This window comes from Papilio machaon, chromosome 19 (genome assembly GCF_912999745.1).
Source record: "Papilio machaon chromosome 19, ilPapMach1.1, whole genome shotgun sequence".
NCBI classification, from domain to species: domain Eukaryota; kingdom Metazoa; phylum Arthropoda; class Insecta; order Lepidoptera; family Papilionidae; genus Papilio; species Papilio machaon.
The window spans coordinates 1,468,197-1,490,254 of NC_060004.1; the positions used below are offsets into that span (position 1 = coordinate 1,468,197).

A 22,058-nucleotide genomic window follows, 5' to 3' on the forward strand; every position below is an offset into this window, starting at 1 on the left:
AGTTCGTGCTTTTTATGTCTAACGCTACGACAGTTCCATTGCAGAATATTGCGAGGAGCCATCGGGAAGGGAGAATAGACGCTGAGTAAGTTTTTCTCTAAGATTGTTCGGTAAATCGACTTCGGAAAGCCGTGAGAAGAAATTCAATACGGAAGATATTTCATTGCCCTGTGGCATTGAATCATCAGAAGCTGAAATTGATGTATTGGAAATGGCACATCCATTGGAGAGAGACGAGGGAGGGTATTCCGTGATCCTTTGGAGCGCACGGCGATCATAACCAGGGCTTGAGGCCGGAGTAGATGTCCGGCGTGGAAGAAACACAGTTTTACGGCTTGAAGATTTCAGTGGAGTACGAGGGGAGGAAGATTGGGGGGAACATGAAACAGAAGAGATCTTACTAGTTGATCCAGAATATGAACGCATGCCGGTGCGGGGGTACCTTGCAGAAGCCTCTTGATAGGATTTATTTTCGGTGGACATGACATACTTAATTTTTTTTTGTCTATCGAATTCAGGGCAGGTTTGGTCATTGGCTCTATGACTTCCAGAGCAGTACAGGCAAGTTGGAGATGTTTTGTCACATGTTTCTCCTTCATGAGGTTGGGAACAGACAAAGCAGCGGGGTTTCGACCTGCATTGTGACTTGACATGCCCAAATCTGCAACACTTGTTGCATTGAATTGTTGGCAACAAATATATTTCAACAGGTATAGAATTATAAAAGCCATAAACATGTTCTGGTATCCTTTGTCCTGAGAAAGTAAGTACAATGGATTGAGTGGGAACCCACGAGGGGGGCCCACCTTCACTTCGGACTTTTCTATTAAGTCTGCGAGCTCGTACTATTTTACCTAGGCCTCGCTGGGTAAGGTCAGAGTTTAATTCCTCAACAATTTCTTCCAATGACCACTCGGTGGGCATATTTCTAATAATCCCCATTCGGGTAACATTGTATGAGGGGATTACTGCCTCATAATTATATTGCGTTAGAGTGGGTAGCTCGAGAAAAGAGTTAGCATCTGACGCTGACTTGAACTCAACCGATATGCGATTGCGACCAACACGTTTCACACCATCAGCCAGTACATTTTTAATATTATTTTTTGACAAAAAATATCCAAAGTGGATTGGTCTTAGAGAAACACCTAAAGACGACTCATTTTCTTTTTTGGAAACATGAACTAAAAAAGGGGATTCAGAGCCTTCATATTTATTTTTTCTCAGAGTAAATTCAGGGGTTATGTACGTTGATTGAATAGAAGGAATAGGGAGATCACCAGTTTTTTTAACAACGTAATGTTGAACATAATCATGATCATAATTAGTCCTTTTTCTATTATTATTCAAAGAACCATCTGTCTGTGGAAGTATATTACAATTTTCATAACCACCCCCAGGATCGGGAGGGTCGGTATCCATTTTGGACTACTAGTTTTAACTTAAACTAAGGGAACTTACCTTAGACAATCACAAAACCAATAACCAAACAAATAACACAAAAAGCAAATCAACAGATTGTCTCAGATAACGTAAATCTAAATAAAATAACCGCAACTAAAAAAAACACTTGTACTACGCACTCAACCAGAAAGCAGAGAGTCGTTGACTAAATTAACATATTTGGTAGTTTTTTTAATTATTAGGTGGTATACGAACAAGCGATCAACTGATTTGATTGAAATAACGATCGTTACCCATAGAAATTCGCAATTCCAGATGCGTTGCGATGCATTCGTGTGAAAAAAATAAAGTACAGTGCTATTCAATATACATTTTATAAGAATGCATTGTCAATATTGAATATTTATTTATGTAAAAATGTGAAATAAAATTTACGCAAATAGTAATAGCAAATTTATATAATATTGATGTATTCATTGTGAATAGTTTTTTTAAAATGAGAAATGAGTAACAATTGGTTATTTCCCCGGTAAAAATTACGAATACAGTCATTGACGTAAGCCATTTGTGGGCATAATTGTTTTATTAATGAAAAAAAAAATCTAATGTTTTGATTATTTTACGTCAACAAAAAAAAACTAGCGCTCTATTTGTTTTTAAGTCTTTAACTGTAAATATGCAAAAAATTTAGATTTATGATTTCTATCTTGTCACAGATATGTATGAAAGTTGTATTTACCCGGGGAAAGTCGAGTGCGGGCACCAGCGCTGGGAATCCCCCATAGGGGAAACAAGATTCATCCAATATAATATATTCATTTTACGTATGCACCTTTATTTTTCACAAACTTACAATTATGTGCAACGTCTACCTTATTCGTTGGGGAATATATGCTTAGACGTTGTTATTTTTTTATATGCAAGCTTGGCGTTATATTGTTTATGTCTTCATCTTTTTCATAGTAATGCAACATAAATTTTCATTATCTCTCATTCAACCCACCATTATTACAATTGTTTCGTAAAATACATACAATTTTTTAACATTAAAATTGCCGTGTAATGGCTGAATAACGAATTCTATGAACTCCCATTTCTTACTGCCCAATTCGGCCCATTATCTAATATGTTTAACAAACACTGACAATCTATAAATCTTGAACGATAGACTTCGTTGAAAAAAGGTGTCAGTTGAAGGGAGTGAGTTGTACTGTTTGAGTTTGGTCAAAAGAAGTCATACCTCTCAAGTAGGTACAGAATATTTTCGCGGGTTCCTGTAGTACAAACGATGACCATATCGTTAGAGACACTATTAGGCTATTTGGGCAGTACAAAACCACGATAATTTCCCGAAGTGACAGGTGTGTTTTAAGGACTAGTCATTTTATATGAAACTGGCACGTTATGACTGGAAACTTTATATGACTTGCAATTTCCATTGTTTTGTTTCTATTTTGTACCGTTATTATTTCATTTACTAATTAATTAGTAATTCGCGTAACCGCACGTGTCAATTGCGGTTTGTTTTGCACTCGATATTAAGGACAAATTTAGTAAATAAAGGCATTGCAAGAAGATTTCTTTATATGTATTGTGCAACATCTCACAATATTTGCTCCATGGCCTTTAGGAGTTCATGCTTTATAAAATATGCGCATGTCTCTAAAGTGACTTGATAAAAACAATATACTAGATTTAAAAAAAAATTGTAGAGAGAACAAGCAAGTTATTGTATCCCCGTAAATACTTTTCTAAATACACATTTATCTCCAAATTGCAAATACATAACACGTTTTAGTCAATCTTAGTAACGGACTAGTCTGGCAATAATTTTAATGTTATTTGAAGCTAGCTTTGTAAATATAATAATAAAATGAATTCGTTTAATTATTCACAGTAAAAAAAAAAGACATATTTCCTTATTTGTATAATGTTATTTACATTATTAATATAAAATACTTTAACAGGAGACGTATAGTGTCTATTTCCACTAGCGGTCATCCACGCGCGGTTAATCGCTAAGTGAAAACTGGCTGTTGTACAATGAGTGTCAGTAATCTTAAGTAAGGGCTTGCTTAAGTAATCTTTAACCTACTCTGAGTGTGGAAGTAAATGAGTTTTGAAAATAAATTGCTTTGTAAAATAGCTATTCAATGGATCACTCATTATGTGGCATTCTATATACTATGATGCTATTATGGTGTCAATTTCATTATAATCTTGTGGTTTATAACCAAGATAATATGATAGAATATGTAGTGATAACACTATGAATTTTATATAATCGTAATACATATTGTGGTCAATCACTCTGAAAAAAAACCGGCCAAGTGCGAGTCGGACTCTCGTACCAAGTGTTCCGTACAAATATTTAGGTGTGTAAGTAAAATTTAGGGTTTTCTCAATTTGTCCTTTATCTATTCTGTAAGACGTTGCTTCATAATAAATTTCAAGATTCTGAGTTCAGGGGAAGCACTCTTTAGGTTTTGATTCTCTTGCGAGTGTCGTAAATTTCGTTCGAATGTCGGCATAAACGGCTGTATCTTTTGATTATTAGAAGTTTGATTTTTCACAGCTTCAAGGAACAGTAAAGTTGATTATTTAATATAAATTCCAGCTTGATACCTCCACGCGTTCTTGTGAAAGGGCTTTACTGACAGACATATGGACGGACAACAAAGTGATCCTATAAGGTTTCCGTTTTTACCTTTCGAGGTACGGGACCACAAAAAGATATCTCATGTTTTTACATGGGCGTTTCTATAATACCCCACGGTAGAACAAGAGGCAATTCAAGAAACCTATCTTGTTTTTCAGTCCTGATTTGTTTGGAATTAAAATGTTCCTGTTGGGAATATGTAAGTTAATATTTCATTTAAAATAACGCTTTGCATCCCGACTTACAGAAGGGACAAATTGTTTTACATACTAGCTATCGCCCGCAATTCCATCTGCGCGGAATAAAAAAACTTAATAAGTAGCCTATGTGTTCTCCTAAGCTATGTTCTACATCAATGCCAAATTTCATCAAGATTCCGTTCAGCCGTTTCAGAGTTATAACAAACATCAATCCATCCATCTAAACTTTCGCATTTATAATATTAGTAATATTTATTTAACAAATATATGTTAGTAAATAAACCTGTTTGCTTCGACTTATCAATATAACCAGTTAATAAGTTACCGTATAACATAAATTTAAACAATAAATACATGTAAAATTATTCTTATTTAATTAAAATTAATATATACAGACCAAGTATATAGCTTACATCTACATATAACAGACAAACAACAACAACACTAAACAAACCTTTGATTTTGTGAAGTAGGAATTGCGCTATAAGTTGCAGTCTTGGTACACCTCTCACCACATCTACATTCATACATCGTTTAGTTTTAATAGTCTCTTTTTATTATATTTACCAAATATCTCATTATCCTAAAAATAACTACAATTCCGACAAAGTTATCAAATAGCGTAATGGCCAGCTTGTACTGAATTTGTTTCTTCGTTATCAACATTAAGGAGTGTAGTTGGTATGGAATAATAAAAATGTTTATGTCAATAGAACAAGAACCAAAAGGATTCGTTTAGATAGTCCGGGATGGAGAGCAGATCAGATTTTTTATCGCAAATAAAATTGAGCTTTATCGGTTTAAAGCAAAGGTTAATTTTACTAAGCACGTTTTTTGATCTGTGTCTTTCTGTGTGAACGGTTAGACGACCGGTTTTTCACCATGAGACGATCAAGTGATAGGCACAACCTAACATTTAACCTGTTTTCTGTATATTTGATTACAAAAAACATATGTGCAAGTTGATATTATTATATAATACATAAATTAATCCGGTCACGTGATTTTTAAAATCCTCACAAACGAACCAAATTACATCTCAAACTATAATATCAGTTACGGACATAATTGTAAACGTACAAACATACAAGTAATCTGTATATGTACATGTTGATAATACTGGAGTTTCTGTATGTTTAATTAAAAAAAACATATTTCTTACATTTGATGTATAAAAATTTGACAATGATGACCAAATCTTTGTCTGCTTGTATTTCTCTCCACAAGCCCGTGTTTGTTCTGGGTAAAATTTAAAACGGCTGGACCAATTTTGACGGGACTTTTACGGGAAGGTAGCTGATACGCTGACGAAGTCGCGGGCGACCGCTAGTAGTCATATGAAATTGAGTATGGATGTAGAAGTTTTTTTTAACTTTGTGGGAACAAAGTCAAAGAAGTCTAGTAATAATAATCAATATACATCAAAACAAGTCCTACGCATTTGTAACATACTAATTGCAGGTAATAAAGTGATGGAAAATAATTGCTAAAACTTATTAACTATTCTAGAATATTTTCTATATTGCCCACGTGTATACTACGTTTTACTCCATCATAGGAAAATCAGAGGAAGTTGTTATTATTTTTTTATTTAAACGCGGCTATTAACTTGAGAATATAGTTTGTTTATCTAAAAATCATCACAATGTGTTATTTTTTCTCAATGCTTCTTATCTAGTTTATATCGAGTTTTTTTACTTCATTCATTCATATATTTACACACACAACTTACGCCTGTAACCTCCTCCAGTACCTGCAGATTACAAGTCAAGTGCTAAACCCCTGAACCACCGACGCTCCAAAGTCGCCGATGCCTCTGATCCATACTTTTATTTAATGTATTTTTTAATAGTTTACAATATATTTTAAAATGACCAAATATGCTACGCATTACAGGCATGGAGTGGAAGCAATTCCGCGTACCGTCTTTATGAGTGTGGTGCCGGAGGCCTAATTTTAATCCTCTTTCTCTTCCCACTCTTTTCTAATTAGGAAAGGATGGGGAGGGGAAGTGGATTTGGCGGAATATGGAACGCATAGAAAGGGGAATTATCCTCTTTCTGTGCATCCCCTTCTCCGTTGATTAAAGGTAGGCAACGCATCAGCATTTGCAGATGTCTATGGGCAACGGTCGCTATTTCGGCGAATCCAGATGGCCGTTTGTTCGTTTGCCACCTTTTTATATAAAAAAAACTAAAATCTTATAAATAATTAATACCAGTAACTCTCAAAACAACTTTTATTACAACATTGATAAATATTGTAGGCATTGAATTAATGGTAAATGCCCTCTGAATGTTCGTCGGACATCATCGGTCAAGTTCAAGGCGCTGATCTGATGCAACCGCGACTCTACGCACTTCGCATACCAATATTGCACACAGCTATCCAAACTTTATGGCGGCTTGATATTTCACACGACACGACACGCTGCACAGTGCCTAGCACGAATATTTGCGACAAGTGCCTTCGCAACGTCATCGTCAATTATGTCATAATGAATAGGAGATTTTTGTATACTTTACGCCTGATAGGGGCGTTGTATTTATACCTCGTGTCGATCTTGCACCGAAATTAAGCCAACAAACTCAAATTTCATAGCAGATATTACGGTATTTGACTTTTTGTGTAAACAGTTGTGGGATACGTAAAAGAGTGCGTAGTACTCACGGACAGTGCGCCCACCTATGCAGATATGCTTGCAACTAAGCACGAGCCTCCATAAAGTTTGAATCATACAATACTTCATTATGTTTTTATTAACACGACAATAACTCGGTTTGATCACACATTAGATTTAATTTCCGTAGACGTAAGTAATTATTACTTCATTGACTACTTTATTCCATGTAATATACAAAACATGTGTTTTGAAAACAGAAAATACTGAAATACTGAATATAGCTACTGGCTGGCTGTGATGATAATAAATAGAAACGTGAAGGAAATTATTTAAAAAAAGATCAGAAAGACAATAAAATAACCTAACATTAATTGTAGTACAATAAATCAATGTTTGTACGTGTTTTACTAGATGAAAATTGTTAACCTTAATAGAATTCTTCATTCAATATGAAATTCATGTATTTTGCAAATTATTAGACATCTTGAAAGGTCATCGTCAGTTTGGCCGACTGATCTATTTTCGTCAGGCAATATTTAGACATTTCTCGCGCGCTGCGATCCGGTTTGCGCGTGACGTCATGACGGGATGGGGTTTTTTGTTAGAAAATTGAAAAAGAGAACGTTGTCTGAAGGACGCTTACGTTTGTTTAATTCCTGAGGTAAAATAATACATATCTACGTTATTTTTTTCGAAAGCAATATAGTATCATCGAGAGATTTTCTAAAAAAACTGGACGTTTTTAGTCATAATTTCTTGTACTAAAATATTCTTTGAAACCGATACGTTGAAATCTAGGTATTCTAAATCCATTTACAGGCTAGTTTCTAGACATAAAATAATCGGATTGGTCTTTATACCAATAAAGTATGTACCTTCACAACATTTATAATAATTTAAAAGCCACCAACAAAAGTCCTCTTTAAGATAATTTTAAGGCATATAAATCTGTTGGAATATCATCTTTAAATCGATTTAGATCAGCCAGTTTTAATGGTCATATATAATTTTTAAAGTGACAACCCTGAGCGCAAAGCCATAAGTCACCGCTGCAAATGCAGTGGTGCGCAACAATTAAAACATATTTATCGTGCACGGAAGTCATTGTGACTATTCTACAAGTTGTCAGTAATCTTACTAATATTATTAATGTGAATGTTTAGATGGATGGATGGATGTTTGTTTAAAGGTATCTCTGAAACGGTTCAACGGATTTTGATGAAATTTGGCACAGATGTAGAACATTGTATGGAAGAACACATCAATATCAAGTTTTTTTTAATGCTGCGCGGATAAAGTCCCGGGCGACAGTTAGTACAACATAATATTGAGTTTTAAGTAACAATGTACGCGTCCCAGTCGAAGATAATTTATGAGTAATATGCTTTCTCTTCCTTCATACATTCACATTTTCTTTTAGAATTAGATGAGGAATTTGTCTTTATAAAAATATGATTGATACCATTGCTATCATCTTCTTTTTACCTAACTAGAAATTGACACAGCTGATCTAAATATGAATGCATTTGTTAAAAAAAATAAAAAGTAAGTTTTTCAGTCTTCTTGAATGCGTCCTAGCTAGTAAGTCTATTTTGTTTTACATTGTTGCGTTTTATATTGTAATTAAAAATCAATAAATTATTGTGACGCGTATTGTTATTCTGGATTTACACATTTAATTAATATATGATTATTTAATAATTGATGGACAAATTAGTGTTCTTAATCTAAAACGTGTTGTTGTCGCATGCATCAACGGAAATGAAACGTGAGTGGAGGTTTTTCTAGTTTTGTTTTACGTCATGAAACACGAGAAAACAAATACAATTTTTTTAATCTATTAAAACCTCTTTAGTAAATAAAAAGTGGTATCATTTTAATCTAGGTTTCGAAAGTTTGTGAGTTTTATGTACGACCAGGAAATTGTGTTCCATTATGATGAAACATATTATTATAAATATTTGCATGAAAAAATTTTTACGTTTTCTGATTTTCTCTTTTCAAAAAAAGGTTTTATGTATTTTTTTACCATAACGTACTGTGAAACTGTGACTGACCGATCGATCAACTTTTTGTTATTCCTACTTTCAATTGTATCTGATATATTTGTGCAGAAGTCCGGTATGAATTTATTATTTTTTTTTATTTTTAAAAAATTAAGTCTTGAACTGCTCATGATTTTTAATATATTAACCAATTAATGTTCAGAATATTTAGTATTTTTTTGTAATTTATTTAAATTTTAGGTCATCATGATCATTCGAATTATTTTTTAATCTTAAATATGAGAATCTTATATCTCCGATTTAGCCCAAATAATCGAAATACATTACGGACGGTGTCGAATTTCAAACGGTTTTTTCATGCCTCACAGTTTCTGGGTGACAATTAACGATGTAAACAAGAGACTTTGTTTGTCCTGGATTTTTTCAGTAAATCTGATGGTGTTCCCTATGGAGACGTAACAACATTTATTGATGTAATTATAGAGCCAGTGTGAGTTTTGAATTTACTTGTTGCGTATGCGTTAAGGGTCCGTTCACACAGACCGGCTCGGAGAGCATCGGCCTGCTTTTTTCTTTTCACACAGACCGGGTCGTATACGCTTGGAATTGGCCGGAGCGGAGCCGCCAACTATTTCACATCGACCGGCTGGAAGAGATCTGAAAGCGGGTGCGGTTGGATGTGCTCGGAGCCGGTCGGATGCGCTCGGAGTCGGTCGGATGTGCTCGGAGCCGGTCGGATGCGCTCGGAGTCGGGTGGATACACTACAAAGGCAGTGCCAGTATTCCGCGCAGTCTAAGTTTTGTTTTCGGTGTGTTAACGTGTGCTTTTCGAAACATGGATTTAGATAGCTCCGACGAAGAAATATATTTGTTAGCAAGATTACTTGAAATAGAACATAGGAAGCGATAGAGAAAGAGCACGCAATCGGAGCCGACAGGCTGCGCAAGCGAGAAAGAGCACGCAATCAGAGCCGATCGGCTGCGCGAGCGAGAAAGAGCACGCAAGCGGAGCCGGTCGGCTCCTTTTATTCTCAGATGAAGAATTATATAGATATGGCATGCGCGTTCACCCGTAAGGGACAGATAGAGAGTACTATAGACTATACATATATATAAGTAAAAGGATTGGGGTTACCAGTTATTTGTTTTGTCCCGAAAATGAATAATTACGATATAATTTAATATAGACCAATTTATATATTCCCAATTAAATTGTAATAAATAAACGTAATAAATATAAAAAACAATGCGTAATTTTTGTTTATGTGACTAAGATTACGTAAACAGATTTTTTAGTAATACTTAGTCAGGTCATAAATTCTGTTACATGTTTAATATAAAATAATTGAAACAAGTTTATTCATTATGTGACCATTTATATACCAAAATGAACTTAACAAAACATAGATTCTTATGACACTAAAGTTTACTCAAAATGACATCCGTGATTTTGAATACAGGCCTTCAATCTGCTCGGCCAGTCGTCTATCACAGCACGAACGAGGTCCATGTCAATATCGGCGGCTGCCTTAATCAAGGATGTCTTGAGTGACTCCAAAAAAAGAATTTCCCGATATTTTTTTCCCGCGTACTGCTTCAACAAAGCGCGGCATCTCTTCAGTCTTAGGTCCATTAGACGAGCATTCAAACGATGTCCTATTTTTCTTCGATATGCACGAAGCCCTAAGTCTTCATAAAAAGCTACAAAAAACATACCAATATTATAGTCATATAATTTTAAATTACTCTGTATATCATTACAGTGAACACTACATGTAAAACTACTTAATATTAAACTATTTTGATTGTAATTTCTAAGAAACAAAATTTACATGGGACAAATTAAAAAGCATACTCTTTAAAATCAACGGGATAAGAAAGTATCAAATATTTAAAAACACAGCATATACCAGAATTAAAAACTCCTTTTGAAATCTGTTGAAAATAGTATAAAAAATGTGAATTGTTTCATTTATATACATTATACATACTATAATTTATTTCCCCTAAATTCAGGGTAATTTTTACAATAAGATGGTGGTATTATTTTTACGGGTAATAACCAACCAATTTGAAAATAAGTTTAATATGGCCGCTTGTTTCCCAGATCTACAGTATATTATTTGACACAAATGACATCTGCGTTTGGGCGCATAATGTTCGAAAAATACTATTTTATTTTAGCTGATTTTACCCGTATTTTAACATATTAGTTATTACAAAGACTGTAAAGAACAACTAGTTTGTATTTTCTTCCTTATTTTGTATGAATACATGTGAATAAGTGCGTAGTTTCAGTACTTACGAGTGAAAGGTTATGTTTTTCTCTTTTCGCTCACTACGGCTTTTACAACCGACGATACAGCAGTATACCATGTTTTATAAACTTTACCTTACTAAAACTGTAATATCAAAATATTTTTGCACAATTACAGCCACTAAGTACTCACAATTTTCGAAAAATAGCACGAATGTCAAACTTTGTTAGGGACAACCTAGGTTGTTTGTAGGGGACAACCTTTGTTCCAAACAAAGCCCAAACCCTGGTACGCAGAAAGGGACGGAAGATAGTTATCCCTGTCTTTGTCACGTCACAGGAATTGTGTATAACTGTATCTCTTTCACTCACGGTATTATTATTACCGTGTCATAGACTTGCTTTTATTACTTCACACGAAGCGCGTTCAGGCATTTTTAATGACAAAAAAGGTGCAAATGCAAAAATAAACTTTACTACAATCACTCAAAACACTGTTTCCAACGTGATAAAAATCTGCTCTCCTCTCCGAGCCGGTCTGTGTGAACGGACCCTAAGACGACGACGCTAATAGGTTAGTCTGTAACAAGGGCTTGGTTTGTCTCGTTGCAAGATACAGAGCAATTTTTCTCCAAGTGAAACACCGCGAAATTCGCTGACTGTATTGTGATAAAAGTAAAAATATCGAATAACATATAATTATAATATATTATTGTTTCGATTGAAAATACAAAGGATTATTATACTCTTCTTTGTAAATAATTGTCCTCAAAATACTCATATGTTAATTAAGTTAAAAAAAAAATATCAAAATAAATTAACTATATATACTTTATTTCCCATAAGTTAAATATTTTTTTAATTTTTTACTTTTACGTCAAAATATAAAAATTAACTTTAAAAAAAAATAATGAACGATCTTCGTTATGATAACTTTTTGTATAATTTCGCACGAAATCAAAATAGAGCAATATTACAAACAAAAGCTTGGATTGACCACATGTTTGGTTGACCGTTGATAACATATGTGGCTTGTCTCCGTTATCATTTTAACCGCACATTTTTTGTGTCATAATATTTGATTTCGCTAAGTTAGAAAATTTTAAATGGTCATGAAAAAAATGACCCAAAAATAAATTTTAAAATTCAAACATCGAAGATATTTCAAACATATATAAAAATATAAATAATAAAAGGAGGACTTACCAGGCCGAAGAACCCGATTGTAACGTCTTGTTGCCTTTTGATATGTGTTCCCATATCGTAGAACTCGCCATTCTGGCTCACGAATCTTTTACTTTGACCTTTCATCACTGTTAGAACAATTAATGTTTATTTATTTCAAATTATTCGCGTCGCACGCTTTTTACCCCGAGTCGGTGTGCGTATAAACATGCATTCAGGGCGCGCGTCGGACCGCCACTGACCGTTGCTTGCACGCGGCCTCCGCGCTAAAAAGCCGTGAAATACACACCGGGCGCGGGAAACCCCTTCGAAGCTTTACGGTTTTCCTGCAGTAATAGCATAATATAATCATTTTATATTCCTACACCTTTCTATATACAAAAACGTATATTATGTTGTTATCTTGAGTAAGTTAAAATTATTTTTTTTTACATGTGGTCAATTTCTTTGTACAATTTCTCCTCTCTTTTTAAGTTACTTCAATTTGTTTTTGTGTATTTGCAGATATAATATTAAACATTTAACTTCTATTAATAATTGTAAGGGATGGGGAAAGATGTTTTCCACTTTTTATAAAAGTGTCTTTTTTCGCAGCGGTATTTGTTCGTTTTTCAGTTTAGAAAAGTTCGTAGTTATTTAGTTAGTTAGTTTTTGGTCTTAATCTTTTAAAACTTCTTCTTCTACTTCTTTTAAAATTGAATAACTTAATAATAATTACAATAGTTACATAAATAAAGAAGCATATTTTAATCAATGGGTTAATGTACAAGCATTTCCTCGAAACACAAGTTGTCTTTTAAGGTTTATTTTCCCCATTTTATTTTATGTGAATCCCATAAGAGCTTTTTAGTTAGGTTCGCATTAAAAATAAACTTTCCTTAAAATTAACCAGTTTTTACTTATAAATCTTATTTGGATGGTGTTATATCTTAACAAATTTTAAAATAATTTAAGTAGCCAAGTTTGTAAAGACTTAAATAGATGATAGTAGTATAGTCAGCTTTAATAAATCTAATAATATATATAAAAGAAAGTCGTGTTAGTTACACTATTTATAACTCAAGAACGGCTGAATCGATTTGACTGAAAATTGGTGGACAGGTAGCTTAGAACCAGGAAAAGGACTTAGGATAATTTTTACCCCGTTTTCTAATTTTTATTCCGCGCGGACGGAGTCGCGGGTAAAAGCTAGTCTATATATATAAAAGAAAGTCGTGTTAGTTACACTATTTATAACTCATGATCGGTCGAACTGATTAAGCTGAAAATTGATGGGGGGGTAGCTTAGAACTAGGAAACGGGCATAGGAACTTTTTTATCTTATGTGCATTTTTTTATTCCGCGCGGTCGAAGTCGCGGGTAAAAGCTAGTATTGACTAAAGAAAGAGTTAAGGTTTAAGAATTACTTTAGTATGTAAATTTTTAATTTGCTTCTCCTAGAATTATTGTTTAATATTCTGATGGTCAGACTAGGTAGATATGTATTGTAAGGTTGCCATAGACAATTGAAAGTTACTAAAAAAATCTAAATTTTCCTTTATCATGTTTCAAAGAAATTTAAACATTGCCGAGACTAGCTTAATTACGAAGAAAATAAAAATGATAATTTTAACTTTTAATCATATTAATGGACAGCAGTTACGCCATCTTGTGACAAAACCGCGCCCGAACGGTCGCTTCCTATTTTAGAACAATAGTATCGTGACTCAGCCCAGTCATTTTTATCTCAGTAAATTGATTCCTCTATTAAATAAAATTAGAACAATTTTGCATTTCTCTAGGAACAACCTTCCTATATTTCAAATACTTGGAATTCAAATTACTCAACTACCTTAGTTATTAATCTAGTTTATAATTCAATAAATAAATTAAAAGCGGTGTTTGCTATACAAAGCCGCGTCTTCGATAATTCAGATTACCCTTAAATAATGAAGTTAATTAAATTGTAAGAACTTTACACGAAGTAGTACTGATTTTAGAATCCAAATTCTAATTCCCTCACTCTCTCTCACTTCTGTGCCCTCTCTCTTGTGCCCGTTTATGTCAAAACTTTCCATATTAACACATCTATGACGTCCGATCAAAATACCCAAGCATTTTTCGTTTGTTAAATACGTCATACGGTATGTAACAAGACTACTTATTTAAACGTTATATAAGTTGTAGTTAATATATGAATATTTTAATTCGACATTTGGTTTTCGAGCACCATTTGCATAATAATATGTTAAATAAGGAACCTATTAACACATTACTTATTATTGTTTTAAATGTTAATTTTGTCACCTTCGCATGTTATTATATCTTAACTAGTAAACCAATAATAGTTCAGATGTCGCTCGTCAAGGGAAATTCAAAATATACATCAGTATCGCCGGGTAAACGGACATTATTTTTTGATAAATGTGAGGTTGTTGTAGATATAAGATTTTCCGGGTTTTTATTACTTAAACTTTGCTAATGTACTTATAACTTATACGTAGACGCATAGATATATCACCTGTATTGATGTGAAGGGAGGGGAAGGTATGGCTTTAATAATTTTATACAAAAAAAGTAAAACATGAATAGAAATTAATCTTTATTAAAATTAATCTCTTAATAAATATCGACATGAATTTGAAAAAGGCTTGAATACAAAATTAATTAGGATTGAAAACTAAACGTAAATTGGTTTGTATTTGTTATTTTCAATTTGACGTTATGAAAAGCAATAATAATTTTAGGTTAGGTGTCATAATAAATATTAAATAAAGAAATAGTTTGAAGATTTAACTAAACTTTTGTAGTTGTCATAAATAAAAAAAAAACTTATTCACTAATCTTAATTAAATAATGACTTATCCAAAAATTGTTAATACGACTACATAATGTTTTAAATATTGAAACTTTCATCGGCGGGAGCGCGTTTGTAAAAAGCGCGGGAAACGTCGACGGGGCCTCTGAGGCCGAGCCATCCGAAGTAGCCGTGTCGCCATAGCAGCATTAAGGTTAACATTATGGGAACAGCCAGAAGCACTCCTGAAATTAATTTCATTTTTTAAACAAATATAGATTAATGACCAGAAGTGTTTTAGGGCTGTCACTGCTAACGATAAATAACTTTCTTTTTCTTTCTTCATTTTTCATTCGGTTATTGTAATATTTTAACGCATGAATATTATCGCATTTGTTGCATTGATGTAAGATTGAATTAATTCCAACATAATATCTAATTCTTCGTAGACTCTATAGGTAGATCCAGCAACTTTTTTCCTTGGCTGAATCGCGACTTCTTTTGCCTTCTTTCATATAAATATAAAAACTAACCTATAAGTGTCCCGAGCAGCATGGCGCCATCCTTTTCGGGTCGGTGTCCGTACTTGTCAACGCAGCGCATAGTGCGGTGTATGTCGTTTAAGTGTTTCATCGTGTAGCCCCTCATTTCGATCGGTTCATTACATCTAGAAAAAAATTCACGTAACTAACTCTAGGTCTAAGTCTAGGGCTCTAATACATGGCCACGGAAGAAAGCTAAAGCGTTCCCGTGGCGCCCGCCATAATGCGTTAGAGGGCAGTCAGGTTTTAGTGGGTATTCCGGTCACCTTCTGTGGCCGGCGAGTCCCACACTCCCTACGCCATTGCACAGCCCGGCGTAGGCGTGCGTAAACGCATTTCCTGACTTTAAAAAAAAAAAAAAAAAAAGGGCTCTAATACATAACATAATTATCAGTTTTTCAAATAGGTAAATAGACAAAGAAGTACAGGCTTGATAAGTTGACTTGATAAGTTGGGAACAAAAGTACTTTTCTGTTTCGAGTGCAAACACAAGCGTTGCCTTTTTTTAACTGTAAGTTTTAGTATTTTTTTAATTTAACTAGCTACGTAACTATTACGCTTAGATTAGGTACTAACACTTTTCAATTAATAAAATATTTGGAGCCGGTTTAACTTAGGTAATATCGATAATTTATTTAAAAATCCAGCCATTGATTACTAGGAATACAATAAAAAAAAGCTTTAAAAGTACCCGCGTCTTGGAAAGACCGCGTCCTCTTTGTCACCTGATCAAACAGGAAAATTGAAAAAAAAAAATTTTTTCGATTAAATCACGTGTACTAAAACGAAGGTTACAATTTGAATACAAATTAAGTACGTTGGACGCTTTAAAAAGTCCAAGATGTTGAAGTTGAAAAAAAAACTAATTTAAGCTTATACAAGAGACATTTTTCAATTTCATCGATATATATAAAAGAAAGTCGTGTTAGTTACACTATTTATAACTCAAGATCGGTAGAACTGATTTAGCTGAAAATTGATGGGGAGGTAGCTTAGAACTAGGAGACGGACATAGGAACTTTTTTATCTTGTGTGCATTTTTTTTATTCCGCGCAGACGAAGTCGCGGGTAAAAGCTAGGTTTGAATAGTATAACCTACATATGTTTTGTTACAAGAAAATTTCATCTAGAATAATATAATCTGGTCATTATTTATATTAATAATCTTTAAAAAAATGGAATACAAGTTTGATTAAGTGTAAATATGACAGACGATGAGGAAAATACATATACCTAGTTAAATAGATTATCGCATAAAAGCAGATAATATTTTATGTACTAACTACAACTACACTCGTACTTAAGTGTAAAATTAAACAAAGAACTATGGCAACATTTATGGTTACAAACAACCGGTAAAAAAGAACAAAAAAACAACTACTAAACTTGTAAACTATTGAGCTGGTGAAATTATGCTCTGTTTACATAATTCCAGTCCAGTGATCGAAAACTTTGTAATATATAAATAATAAATATAGACTAGAATGCACTGTGTAGAATAATGTAAACTCAGCATAACATTTAACTTGAATAATTGATTTCTTCTTTATCGTAGAACAAGCTAACTTTGCCCGTTTGCCTATTTCTTAGTAAAAAAAGTAAATTCCGCAAACTATTTTATCGCACGCTCGTTTCACCTTATAATTATAACCTTAAAAAAACTTACACCATGTTAGCAGTGGCGTTGGCACGCTTCGCTTCTATCACTGGTACCAACACATCGACCATCCACTGCGTGGAGCAGTCGCAGAGGAAAGGATTGTTGGACACGTCTACTGCTTCTAGAAGGTCCCAACGCGGGAGGAAGCGAGCGTCCAGCTCTGATAGGTTGTTTGATTGTAGGTATAACTGGAATAATGTTATGCAATGAGGAAAAAGTCTAAAGTGATTCATAAGGGTTTTGAAGTAGTCATTTTGTATCATACTGGTTAAAGAGGTAAAAGATTTGTGTTTTTGTTTCGATGGGAAATGGGCACACTATTTCGTTTGCTTCAAACACCTTAAAAATGTCTCATAAAAAGCATGCGTTTCATATTATTACCTCTTTAACGGTAGGCCAGTCATAAGTCTCTCCGATATCATCCGGCCTAGCTAAAGCCCTGGGGTCGATAAAGGTCAACTTGGGGTTGAAGCTGACGTGCAGGCGCTGCAAGTTCTCCAGGCCCGCCAGCGCGCCGCTCTCGATACTGCGCAGTTCCCGCATGTTGCACATGTGCAGTTCCTGCAGCTTACGGAGACGGGGGAAGCCACTGAAATGTTACATTAGAGTACTGCTAGCGACTCCACTGATGAACTCAGTAAGAGAACTGAGAGGGGTTGTGATGCTGTGAAATAGCTCCTAAAAATTAAAGACTACTAAATCAAAAATAAATTATTATACGACGTGATATCTTAGTTGTCATGGAAAAACACAAAAACTAGAAATATTATATTTTGGTTCTATTTTATTTTGTACTTTGAACTATTATTATTGTACGGTCTTAAGCTGTACATAGTGTAGAAATGAATGGATATAAATTGTAACAATAATTCAAATCGCAGAAGCATATTATACATATCGAAGTATTCCTTACGGATAATCTTCCGATGTCATATCGAGCTTAACAATGGGGTTCTGGTTGAGGTTCAGATAGAGCAGATTCTTGGTTTCCTCTAGCTCCTGCGGCACGGCAGTGAGTTGGTTGTCGCTGATGTCCAACCGTTCTAGGTAGCGCGGCGTGTGCAGGAACTTGTCCGGGATCTCTGTCAGCTGGCAGCTGCGCATGCGCAACACCTGGGCATACAAACAGTATACTATAGTGCGACAAACCTCTCTGGCCTGACTAGATACGCTGCTATCGCGGTTAATTCTTTTAGAAAATATATGAAACCTATTAAAGCATAGAAAAATACACACGATACCTCAAGTACTGAATATACTTTATCATAAATTTACAAGAATATAGACCTTTCCATCCCTTCCTGTCTATACTCTTCCCCTTTTCAACCCTTCTTTGTTAGAAATGGAAGTGGGCAGCTGTCACTTGGCTGTTTTCAAATGGCCGCTGGCTAGTAATAACCTTTAAATATAAAATTGAAAGAAACATGTTGTAGATTTTTTTTCCGTAAATACCTTGAGCATAGGCAAGCTGGAGATGGCTATGAGCGTGACGTGGTCGATGGTGGCGAGTGGGTTGCCGCTGAGGTCTAACTCGGTCAGTTCGGGCAAATGTTCGAACAGATCCTGGTGCAGCGAGTGCAGCTCGTTGTGCGCCAGGCTCAACTTGCGCATCGCCGCTAGTGGTTCGTACTCCTCGGGGGAGAAGCGACCCTACGACATGACGTGATAATTTGCCAAATTATTTGAATAAGCTTGTTTGACGCTTTTTCTCCATATGGGTAGTGTTTAGTTAAGATCAGTTGTTCTATATATATTTATTCATTATGTTGGAAGTTTGCTGAACAATTTTGGGCTTTCTTTAATAATGCTAACAGTGTTTAGATTTATTTCTAGTAACATCAATACTTTTGAGCGACGGTTCTATGGCTTGTGTACTGGCTTACCTCGAAAGCATGTGGACTGAGTCTATCAGAAGTTAACTTATTGTGGCTGAGATCCAGAGTGGTCATCTCCTGCAGATCCCTGAAGCTGGCGTTCTCTATAAACTCTATGGAACATCTCGACAGGTTAAGGACCTGTATCGGAAGGTCGCCGATCACTGTCACGTTGGTTATGAGGTTCTCGCTCAAGTCCACTACTGTAGGCTTCAAGCCTTTCAAATCTGAAATTATTATATATATGTCAATAAGTAGAGTTTATTTGCTTCTTTTTAATTTAACGGTTACCAGTCAAATCAAACTGTAAACAAAAATTATAATTAAACTTTAAATCGAGAACATAATGACGGAATTATCAAAATATTCGTTTAAATAATGAGATTGTTGTCTAGTTTGTGAAAGTTACTTCTATTGCCATCTAGCGGATCATTTTTAAAACTTCACTTCTTATCTTTTTGTATTAGCAACTCACCATTCCACTCTTGTAGAGAGAAGAACTCTGAAATGCTTTGATCGAAGCAATCCACTTTGTTGTCTTTGCAATTACATTTTCTGCAGATCCCAGTTTCATTCAAAGCTGGGTTCAGAGTTGTAGGTGGGGCTACGGTCGTAGCATCTGTAAATAAGGTTTAAATTATGCTACTCTTCGATAGATGACGCTACATGTAACGTAAAGTGGAGATTTGTTGACAAACTGCAAAAAATTATTATTTAAAAAAAATTAAGTTTTTAAATAAATTTGAAAAAATCATTAAAAATAGTGCATTAAAAAGTTTTATTTTGCGTTTGTGCTTTGCTAAATATTTTAACCAACCAATTAAATAAGGTAATTCGGGATCAAATTAATCTGGTTTACATTACTCACTTTCTGCGGAACTGACAACAATCACCGACAAGACGCAAGCCAACCACGATATGAGTCGGCCGTCCATTTCACCTGTAATTCGCACATATTATCTTCAATGACTAATAAATATCATAAGACTGACAGCATTTGCTATTTATGAAATGTATGGAGTCGTTTCCTGATGCCAATTAATCTAATAATCTTTTCCTGTTATGACAGACAATAACCAGTCCTATCTTATTAATATTATATATTTTTTTATTTCACACGGATGATGTCGCGGATGTCTAGTATAATATAAAAAAAAACAAATAGATGGTATTGAATGAATCTTTATGTCATAATTTATGTCATATTATTAATAAAGCATTATTAAATAAAAAAAAATAACTTTCTATTTAATTTTTAAGCCATACAACTTGAAATAGCAACTAAATTAAAATATTGTCCAAGTTTTCATTATCTAATAACCCTATAAATCATAAGATTACACTTTTATCTATTGTTCGACGCAAAGTATTAAGTACCTACGTGAATTTATCATCATTTTATTTGTTTTCGATTTAAAAAATGAAGTTTTGAGGTAAAATCTGTAAATTTGTATGCGTTAACTTTACTGTCGCTTAAATTTGTTTATTCATTGACACTGTATATAAATAAAATTGGAAGTACATTAGTCGTCTGTACATTCCTAAATTAGTCATCCTAATAAACTATATTAAGTTTCACCTTTACGACGCAAGTCATATTTTGAAAGACAAAAGGTATTTGAAAACATTTCTATACTGACTATAAAATAAAACACTCTTTGCATTGTAACATATGTTGACTACAATGTTATTCTCTACAACAAACTATTACACTTGGATTAACTTAATTAAACAAATTTATAAGAAACACGATCTTAAAACAAAAAATAACAAACTTAACCTTTTTGTCACTCTTCAAGTAAATAACTAAAACATAACACAAGAAAAAAACACAAAACTAATAGTTAGGTCTTAAAGGTTTTAATGAACACTGATTTACCTTTATACATTTGAACACAAAATGGCGGACGACAATGTTTTGTATCTTATCTACATTTGGTATTATCGCTGCAGTAAAGGGCTTATCAGTTAGTGTACGTCTGTAGAGTGAGCGATTTAAATTTTAATTGTTGACCTATTTTTTGGTACACTGTATTAGGTTTTATATGTGCGTATAAATTGATATGCTATTTACAATACAAAACATAATAAGTTCATATTTTAAGTAATTAAAATGTAATATAGATTAAATCTAATCAGTCTATAATTTCTTGAAGCAAATAAACAAAACACATTTAAATTAATTTACACATAAACAATCAGACACGTCTAATCAATCCACACAAGAAATTTGACAGGTTTGAATATACGAAAAAAAACCTTTATAATTCTAATTTTTTAGACGCTAACACTGGCGCCATATCTTTATCTATTATCAACATGCCTTATATCCTAGATTGCGTCCACACCTCAATATTTCTGAGAATGATCGCAAAATTTCTCATTACGTCTTACTGAGAACTATCAGTGTTTATCAAAAATTCAAATTAATTCGCATTTAGTCATCTTTTGTGCTTGAAATGAAAATCTACAATAAAATGAAATAGTTCATATGTCATTAATTTCGTAGAAATCGATAGCCGTTGTGTTAAAATAGTACGAAAAATAGCGGAATTGGAGCATGAACTATTGTAAAATATATAAATAAGTTAAAGAAAAATGTTTCCCATACGATAAAATAAGGTCTAATGTTCAAAACTAAATCTACATTTTATTTGCATCTTAGGTCATTTCATGTCACAAGACAAGGTATCAAGCATATTATAATGACTATTAATTATACGTCTCAAAAACTAGTGGAAGCAAAATATTTAATCACCCCAGCAGTAGCACAACAATGAAAAATATATTAAAGCGGCAGGTCAATTTATACTGGACTAAAACAACGCCTAACAAGTCCCAATGGACAGTAATCCCATGCGCGCCATCTAGC

At 33.9% G+C, this 22,058-nt stretch overlaps 2 protein-coding genes and 1 long non-coding RNA gene across 5 annotated transcripts in view; 1 reads left to right on the forward strand and 2 right to left on the reverse strand.

The window, feature by feature from the left end:
• Window positions 1-12,594, reverse strand: part of LOC106708345 (multidrug resistance protein homolog 49) — a 40,989-nt gene extending 28,395 nt beyond the window's left edge. Inside the window, exon 1 of the mRNA XM_045682585.1 lies at window positions 12,356-12,594. Within this exon, the coding sequence (XP_045538541.1) occupies window positions 12,356-12,460 (105 nt within the window). The 5' untranslated portion in view covers window positions 12,461-12,594. The remainder of the gene's footprint in view (window positions 1-12,355) is intronic.
• LOC123722081 lies at window positions 9,420-9,922 on the forward strand. The gene is made up of 3 exons (XR_006756425.1): window positions 9,420-9,571; window positions 9,622-9,624; window positions 9,862-9,922. It is a non-coding gene; the product is annotated as an uncharacterized LOC123722081 (long non-coding RNA).
• A 2,556-nt stretch (window positions 12,595-15,150) lies between the features above and the next one.
• On the reverse strand, window positions 15,151-21,138 carry LOC106708299 (leucine-rich repeat neuronal protein 2-like). 3 transcript variants are annotated; one of them, XM_014499781.2, is made up of 10 exons: window positions 21,066-21,138; window positions 20,055-20,126; window positions 19,662-19,805; window positions 19,196-19,413; window positions 18,765-18,962; window positions 18,226-18,425; window positions 17,694-17,901; window positions 17,319-17,500; window positions 15,644-15,777; window positions 15,151-15,355 (listed from the first exon to the last, which is right to left on the reverse strand). In XM_014499781.2, the coding sequence occupies exons 1-10, from the start codon at window positions 21,073-21,075 to the stop codon at window positions 15,210-15,212; spliced, it is 1,512 nt and encodes a 503-aa protein (XP_014355267.2). In that variant the 5' UTR covers window positions 21,076-21,138; the 3' UTR covers window positions 15,151-15,209. The 3 variants fall into 3 exon arrangements, with proteins under 3 accessions (XP_014355267.2, XP_045538462.1, XP_045538461.1); XM_045682506.1 differs by lacking the exon at window positions 21,066-21,138 and adding an exon at window positions 20,967-21,059; XM_045682505.1 differs by lacking the exon at window positions 21,066-21,138 and adding an exon at window positions 20,970-21,059 and having other exon boundaries at window positions 15,152-15,355; window positions 20,055-20,128.
• Between the last annotated feature and the right edge of the window lie 920 nt (window positions 21,139-22,058).

What these genes read in the sequence shown, in the direction of transcription:
- LOC106708299 (XM_014499781.2), bottom strand. An exon ending in TGTTGTCAGTTCCGCAGAAA is followed by an intron (nt 19,806 to 20,054) that starts GTGAGTAATGTA and finishes CCTTATTTACAG; the next exon opens with ATGCTACGACCGTAGCCCCA. An exon ending in TCAGTCCACATGCTTTCGAG is followed by an intron (nt 18,963 to 19,195) that starts GTAAGCCAGTAC and finishes GTCATGTCGTAG; the next exon opens with GGTCGCTTCTCCCCCGAGGA.